Genomic DNA, 9,020 nt, shown 5'->3' on the forward strand with positions numbered 1-9,020 from the left:
ATATTTTAGATGAAATTGGAGTAAATAAAGTCCATCAAAATTTTATGTAATTTAAATGCGAGATTTGAAATTAAAATGTCGCAATAGCGTATAAAAAATATCGGTACTTTCAAAACCTTGTAGAAATGTGTAGCAATAATTTCTAAAATAACGATTGCAAAATAATTTGATTTGCGATAAAATCGTTACAAATAAGCCATGTCAAAAAATGGTTATCTAAATGAGCGATTCTTTACTCGCGATTCGTAATAATATCGTGCTAAAATATCGAAGTTTTAAAAACCGGGCGGAAATGTGCAGCAATAACTGTTGAAGAAAGGATCTAAAGTCATTTAGATTTTCCATGAAGTTTGCACAAATAAAGCGTTTCATAACTTTCAAAAATCGCTATTTCAGAAACTACTTGAAAATGGGTAGCAATAACTACCGAAAAGTCATTGGAATCGGCACATACGAAAAGCGTCAAAAGTGGTAATTAAAATTCGTAAATCGTAATAATGATGTATTAAAAATATTGGGATTTTTAAAACTATGCTGAAATCCGTAGCGTTAACCATCGAAAAACTACATTGATTGAGATTGGGTGCGTCAAAAACTTAAAACTGTAAATTTAAATTACCATGGCTAACATTTAAGCAGTATCCTGACTTCTCCTACATGCTAAATGACAAAGTAACTATAACCGCCCAAGCAATGATACACAAAAGTCTGCTTCCTTTCTTCAGTATATACGGCTTTTCATAACTTATTTATGTTTCATGAAATACAAATTAAAATGGATTCAACTCTGAAAAACCCTGTATTATTCTAAACTACTTAAATGTGACACTCAGATTCTTGTCTTGTGCATAATGTAGTTGAACAAGGGAGAAATCAAAAAGTGCACTTCAGTAAGAAATGCTAAGTTTTCAAATTCATGATTATAGCAAAGGCTTAGATGACACATAACAATTAGCTGTGCCCTTTACTCATATTATACAAATGTATATCTGGAACTCAATTCCTTTTTTCAATAAACACTTTTTCAACTCTACATTAACACTACTTAATTTGTCATTCAGTTTTGAACTTTTTAATAATTAAGTCAGACATGTGAAATAGCTAATCCAATAGGTTTATGTGAACTTCATGAAGAAATTTACTTTATTTCTAGAAGAAAAATTTTTGTTTGCATCATTGGTAGCAGAAAATTCTTTTTTTGGTTGCAGAAACTCTTGCAACTAGGAGATACTTCAACCATTTATCAATCAACATCACAAGTTTTACCATTTTCATCAACTGATAAATAAATATCAAATGTGTTTTTCCAAAAATGTAACAAATCTTCATCATCAGCAATCAGTAGATACTGTTCTTAAAACGAAATAACTTCAAAAATGAACTAAACGGGTATTATTAACATTATAAAAATAGATAGCATATGTGACGGGACAAGTAAACAAGATGATGCATACTGAAAAACGAAAGATGCAAAACAATGGATTTATGATCCATTGTATTACAACTATTTATTGTGCATACAAATCATTCTTTTTAAGAAATTAAAAAAATAATTAAATAAAAAAATACCTGATAAAGTAATATTCGGAGGAGGAAATGTTTGAGAGTCAGAAAACACTCCAAAAGTTGATGATGAGTACGGATCAGTAACATTAACTGCTTCGGTAGAGCCTGTAGTTACGCGCAAAAGACTTGAAAGGTCATCTAAAATTAGTTAAAATTACATTATAACATTGATATCTAGTAGTAAAAAACCCCAGCTAAAATGCAAGATAGGAAACTTCAAATGTACAAGAACATGATACAAATTCTTTTTAATAAAAGAAATTAATATAATTTCTTGTAATTAAAAAAACTAAGTGTACAAATTATTAAAAATCCTAATTTCTCCTGAATTTTTTTAAAATCTAATTCAATCAATGATTCCGAAGTATGATTTGTGAATTAGGTCAATATGAACACCAAATAATATTTGAAAGATATAACTATAAAATAATGACGCCCGGTGGCTGAGCGGTAGCGCTGTCGTGCCACAGGTCCCTGGTTCAACCCTCGGGCCGTGCAAGGTTGACTCAGCCTTTCATCCCTTCAGTGGGTCGATAAATGAGTACCAAGCATGCTTGGGAACTAAACACTGGGGGTTCTGCGTTCGGCTGACCACCTGACCGGAACATCTGCTCCTGCACCCCAGAGCCCAAGGTCAAGAAAACTGAGACGGGCACAGTAGGCCTTGGCCCTCTATGGGCTGTCATACCGCTAAGTTTAGTTTAACTATAAAATAATATATTGAAATATATAACTTTGAAAGGTATAGTTTAAAGAGCCATGAATTGCATTAATATGAATTGTAAATCATAATGGTGATTTATAATAATTTAATTCTGATTAGTCATCTGAAAATCATTTAAATGGAAATATGAGTGAGTAGAAAATTAGGTACTATAACGTGAATTATGATTTAGATAACAGTATTGAGTGAATCAGGACATACAATTCGTATTCTAAAATATTTTATAATACTTATTAATAAATTTTTAAAGAATAAATAAATATATAGAAATAACCAGGTTTTAAAACTAAAATAATGGACTGTGGTATTTAACTAGAACACAATCATCATTGTATTTAATTAGCAATTAATAATATATAATATAGTTTATAATACTTACACTGGGGATAAAACAACCAGGTAGCTTTTTCAAAATATGCTACGATTAAAACTAATGAAGAGACAAAAATAATCAAACTCCCAAAAAGAGCAGAACTAATACAACAGATGAAGAGCCTAGAAAAAAATAAATATATAGTAAAACAAAATTGTTCACTTCAAAATAAAATTCTCTAAAAAACCTCAAAATTATTAATTAACCTGTAATTTCTTCCTCCTACACAATTGTTCAGCCATTTACAATGATGATCAAATTCAGATACACATTTATTGCAAGCACTGCAGTGTTTAGACTTTTTACCACTAGAAATAAAAATAAATGTAACACACATAATCAATAAACAATATATTTAAAAAATCATGACACTATATTGACACTTACACTTTAACTTCACAAATGTGACAATATTCATTCTCAATAACGTGACTATGCTTTGAACGATCAAATGATGGTAAAGGACCAGTGATACCTTTGGCACGAACATTAATATCAGCTGGGTTTAGAGATACGCTGATTAAATGTATCACAATATGAAAGGTAAAAACTAAGCCATTTATCTAAAAAATCTATTAAGAATCATTTACTGATAAGAATAAATACAAAAGAATATCTTTATAATGTTAACATTGAAATGAGTGACCTTGTGTTAGATAGAATTCCGTATTATATATATATTCACTATTAATGCTTTCAAATAACTTTAAAAAATAGTTTTAAACAAAAATATATACTTATGCACACAGATAGAAAAATAATGAAATTACCAAGAGCATTAGAAATAAAATCTAAGCCTATCAATTTAGGTTTGCTTTAAAGAGTGCAAAGTTAATGCTGTTTATGGAAAATAGTAGTTTAACTGTAGAATAACTCAATAAATTCAACAGTCTGGGATAAAATAAATTACAGGAATTAGAAATGAATATATATAAATTTAAAACCAAAGTACAGAAAAGAATCTGTTTTCAGAAAAAAAGTTGCATTTTTACCATTTAAAAAATAAGAGCCAACATAAAATTTTAAATTAACTTCCCTTTTATTTTTAAAACCAATACCTCAAAATAATGCATGTAACATTGTAATAAGCAGATCATTCAAAAATATGAGAGTACAGTACAGAACCCGTTATCCGGAAATCAGAAAACCGGAAAACCAAAAAACCGGAACAAAATTCGATAAATTTTCTCGCCATTTTTAAAAAAAAAATTTTTTTTTCCTCGTAAGATTTTACGATTTTTCTTTCTTTTTTTAAAGATGTTTACCTTACCATCATTTTGGAAATAATCATTAGTGTATTACTTCATCGTTTTTTCTTATTTTTAAGATTATTTACAAAAATATTTTTTTTTAGTTGGGTTTAACAATAAAAAAACGGCTTTTTGTAGCGATTCAGAAAACCGAAAAAATCAGTTATCCGGAATAGCGATGGTCCTGACCGTTCCGGAAAATCGGTTCCCTACTGTACCTAATAAATAATATTGAGATTAAAAAAAAAAAATATTAATTGTTGAGTACATTTCAAAATATCAAACAAATTCCTTTTAGCATAGAATAGAAAGAACATTTTAGATCCATTGTCACAAAAGAAAATAAACATTTTTTAAAAAGTTATTTGAAAAGCATTAATGCTTCAATTACAAATAAATGCATAAAAAAGGATACAGTATAAGCAGATATCCTCCAAGCACCTTCAGGCATATTAGGAACTAAAACTCCAAAATATAAAACAGCAAACATAAGGAGGAAAAACCAAGCTAAAACCTGAAGTGGATGAAGAGGAAGAGACCATCCATTTTGACGACTCCACCATTTGTTTTCTTTAGTTACCTTTAAGTTAATGGCCATCTAATAAACAAAACAAAAAAAGAGCATAAAATTAATTTATTGAATACTGATTACTCACGAATATAAGATGTGATATTGTATGACAGGATGAATAATTCAGTCAAAATATAAACAGTTAAACATTCATGATAAAAATTTATAAGTAATATTGCTTTATATTACTAATTACTTTACAAGTAATTAAATATTGGTATCTATGCACTGGCTGAAATACTGTTGAGTACATAATACCCTCATCAAGTAAAAGAAGATATGAGTTTCAGCCCATGGAAATATTACATAAAAATGAATTCAAAGTTTTATGCAGAATTTTTTTTAAGGAAGGGATGCATTTAATTAAATAGAAAGCAACATATATGAATTTAAAGGTTCAATTGGACAATGTATTCCTATTTCAAATATATGAGATACATCATTAATAAATTCCACAAAAAAAAATTTGCACGAGATGGGTTTTTCTTTTAAGGACAGGATGGTCTTTTATAACAAAAAATTGGTTTCCTCTAAGTTATTTAGTTTGCATATAACAAACAAGTTTATGAATTTTGCTTAGATTCAAAATGCTTGATAGGTCAGATTGGTGGTTTGCAATTTTTTTTTTTTCTGGTAATAGAACCCTAAATTATTGAATTCCTTTCAGCAAAACTCCAACTTTATAAATAATAAAGTACAGAAAAACATAAAATAACGTATATAAGAACAATTGTGAGCGCAAATTAATAAAAGATTATTTTATTTTTAAAATATTTAATAAGAATGAAATGTTTTAATTAATAATCTTAAATTAGGTTTTATATCTGACAGTTGAATCCACACTTCAAGAGCTGTATCTAATTTAGTTTTAAAAAATTTTCTACAAAGAACATATTAGAAAAAAAAAAGAAATATTTCTTTATTAATGATTTTAGTTAATTTCTTTTGATTTGAAAAGTGCAATGAGAAATATTAAAGCAATTTTTCCTAGATACAAGTCCTTATCATAGTTCAGTCAAAATATTAGTAAAAAAAATTATATATTTTTTTATTAGTTTTACTTGGAATAATTTCAAAAAGACATATTATTAATTATAATAATATGTCTCTTTGAAAAATAATTCAAAATAAATATTATTAATTAGATCTAGAAATAAATATTATTAATTAGATCTAGAAATAAATATTATTAATTAGATCTAAATATAAGGTTTCAAAAATAGTCATTGTGAAGTAAATAAAAATGCCTTAACTCCTGAAAGTTTTTTTTCTTCAAACTTCTTCACTTCACTTCTTTTTACTTAACATAGAAATGTTAATTAACCAGCTAATGCAACATTTCTATGTTAAAAAATAGTAAATAAGCATGTGATCCTTGAAACTCAGAACCATAAAAATTTGATAAGGCAAAACTGTTCCTGTTAATTTTTTCATAAAATAACTGAAGTCTCAAAAAGTTTGGAACAATTAATCCTGATGGTAAGGGCTTAGGTCTGAATTATGCGTGTCTGATAAGCAGATGTCACTTTTTACTAGCATTATTATTACTATTAGCGATGAAAAGATGTTTGATCAAATATACAAATCTTTCAAATTATACATATAATCTTAATTCTAGGTAAAAAAATCCACATTTTTATGCATGATAATAAGGATAATCTGAAGACACTAAAATTCAATGCAAAACATTTTCGATTTGGAAGTTCAGGATAAATACAAACTTTCAGTTAAACTTGCTATATCAAATTTTTGATCTAAACATTTGCACAATCAATCAATAAATCTTACAAAAGACACAGTCATATGAATTATTAAGATTGTAGCCAGCAATAAATTTTGGAGAGAGGAAGCAAAATAAGTCATAGTAAATTAACTTTAAATCTATATAATAATCAGTTTAATTTTAAATCAATAAACTTAAATTATTGTAACTTACTGTACTATTTGAAATCATAGATTATAACTGAAAAGCATGCTCATTTTTATATTTCATTAATATCATGACTTAAAGAAAATACTTTTAAATTTGTATTAAAACAATTATGAGTGAATGAATTTAACAATTGCCATCTTTGAAATTATAATGTGTTAAGACATCATCAGAAATTCCATAAACTGGCAAAAGTCTATTAGACTAATGTTTAGTTATCTAGAATAAAAAAGTCCAGGAAAAGAACAAAATTATCGAAAACAAAAGTCAACTAGATAAAAATTAACATGCCTATACTTAAATAGGCCGACTAAAGTTTTCCTTTACAACTTTGGAAGGAATAACTGCTTTTTGCACCTCACCATTACAAAAATGGCATTGATAGTTGTGGAGGTTAGATATATCTCTACGGTTTGCCTGGATTATGAATAAACGAGTAGAGAATTTATTTTGTTTATGACACTGATGCATCAGTACATAGTATATAGAAAAATTTGCTTAATTAGAACTCTCGCTAAAATAATCACCAGTTTTTATGGAATTCTTGGCAGTGGCCCATGAGAAATTATAAAAAAAATACATCACAGAGAGATATAACTCATAACCATGTGAGCAAACCTTCAATTTCTTTAAAAAATTTACGAACTAAAAATAGCTTTAAAGATTAGAATTGGTGGAGAGATATCCATATCAGGATCTGTGGCAGAATAATTGCCAAGTCTTGGCAACTTCCAGGCTGCGGCCCAGGAGAAACTAAAATAAAAACATAACAGAAAGGGACTAACTCTTAAGGTATAACTTATAGCCACCCTCAGGCAGACATCTACATGATTTTAAAGAAAAATATGCAAGTCTGAAATCTATTTGGCACCTTGGCGATTGGTGCAACAGATCACGATACGAAAATATCCCCGAACTGGTGCAAGCAGGTATTGATACGGAAGTATTCCTCACTGTAAATGTTTGAATTTTAAATATAAATCACAAAAATATATATTATCTTGAAGATATTTCTGTAGAAATTCTAAATCTAATAGAAATTTAATACATAGTTTGAAGAAATAAAAGTTTTATGATATAGAACATTTTAGTTGGTTTTTCAGGAAAAAACAATCAACTTAATTCAGAAACTTCTGAAACAAACTAACATATTTCTAATTGTTAGAATTATTACAAATTATGGATAACAGTTTAGAAGAGTAAGGTTTACGATAATAAAACTGTACAGATACAGCGTTCACACTGATCAGAAATTACTTTTAAAATTAAACTTATCAATTTTTACAAAAGTACTGAAAAATCGAATTGTGCGAATTTAATCAGGTTAAGTTATTTTAGCACGGCCAACAATATATCCTTTGTTTCACGGAACGCTGTTTATTAATTCATAGAAATAAAAATACCTTCTAGGAATCGTGAAGCATGCAAGCCCAGTCATATGGTACGAAAAGGGTCGTAGACCTCTGTACTTAATAAAGATCCATGTAGCGTTTTACTATCCATTCTTCAAATATGAACCTTTTAAAGTTATTACGGTTGCAATTTATTAGCTTTATTATTTAATGTTATCATGCTAGATACTTATCAAATTTATATGAAACAAGAACCTAGCAATTTTAACCGCACGAAATGGTACATAAAAAGAAATGTCATGGACTAGCTTTACAAACTATGTAATGTAAATTGGTTTATAAGACGTATTACAGAATTAGTAATTTGTACAGAAATGAATATTTAAACTGTAAAAACAGAGAACGTCACACCCCATCGAAAAGCTGTCAACAAACATACAAAAAGTGTCGCATGATGACAGTTCAGTTAAGTTGAGAGGTTGAAATATTGGTTTGTGATGTACAGCTCCATGGTAGCCTATATAAGGATCCAAAAATAAAGAGCCTTAAAAAAAGAGGGCGCTTGCAGCATTACCCTACATTCGTGACTTCTTCTACTTCGCGACAGAATTTGGAAATTAGAAATAAAATACTTCACTCTGGAAAGCATTTTGAATCTTTAAGTTTATCGCATTCTTTAATTTTTTTATTATTAATTTCTTATTTTTAAGCTAAAGCAGCCAGGATTTGTGTTTTTCTTTATTATTTTTGTTTGGAAGTGGCTACGACAAGCGTACTACAAGCGTAATGAAATACCGAGCATGCTCAGACTTGTCTGATATTCCCTACACTTTTTAATTGAATTGCCTTTTTTTAAAGTAAAGAACAAGGGACCATTACTTTTAAAAAGACTCAGAGTAAGGAATACCGGGCAATTGTATAACGGGCAATGACCCTTAGCTTAAAAAACATTGCGTAGGGAGCATCACGCAAATGAATCTCTGACAATAGCTTTCAACAAAAGAAGAAAAAAAGAAATTAGATTAGGATATGCTGGGTAAATGTATATTCGGTAATGTAATTAATGTACCTTCTTATCACATTTACGAAAAGACATAGTTAATATTAATACTAATACGAATTCAATTACTAATATCCACAACTTGGTAAAAGTCTACATTACCGAATATACACTTATCCAGCATATCCTAAACTGATACTTTTTAATGTTAAAGGCCATTACCTGAGATTCATTAGCATGATATCCCCAAAACA

General features: G+C 28.5%; 1 protein-coding gene across 1 annotated transcript in view; it reads right to left on the reverse strand.

Annotated features, from left to right (window-relative positions):
• Positions 1-8,239, reverse strand: part of LOC107450896 (palmitoyltransferase ZDHHC1) — a 20,971-nt gene extending 12,732 nt beyond the window's left edge. The window contains exons 1-6 of the mRNA XM_016066829.3: positions 7,818-8,239; positions 4,329-4,511; positions 3,051-3,226; positions 2,870-2,971; positions 2,670-2,785; positions 1,570-1,704 (exon numbers count right to left, since the gene is read on the reverse strand). Coding sequence (XP_015922315.1) covers positions 1,570-1,704; positions 2,670-2,785; positions 2,870-2,971; positions 3,051-3,226; positions 4,329-4,511 — 712 coding nt within the window. The 5' untranslated portion in view covers positions 7,818-8,239. The remainder of the gene's footprint in view (positions 1-1,569; positions 1,705-2,669; positions 2,786-2,869; positions 2,972-3,050; positions 3,227-4,328; positions 4,512-7,817) is intronic.
• Positions 8,240-9,020: the final 781 nt, after the last annotated feature.

The sequence above is a fragment of the Parasteatoda tepidariorum genome, chromosome 1 (genome assembly GCF_043381705.1).
Source record: "Parasteatoda tepidariorum isolate YZ-2023 chromosome 1, CAS_Ptep_4.0, whole genome shotgun sequence".
NCBI classification, from domain to species: Eukaryota; Metazoa; Arthropoda; class Arachnida; order Araneae; family Theridiidae; genus Parasteatoda; species Parasteatoda tepidariorum.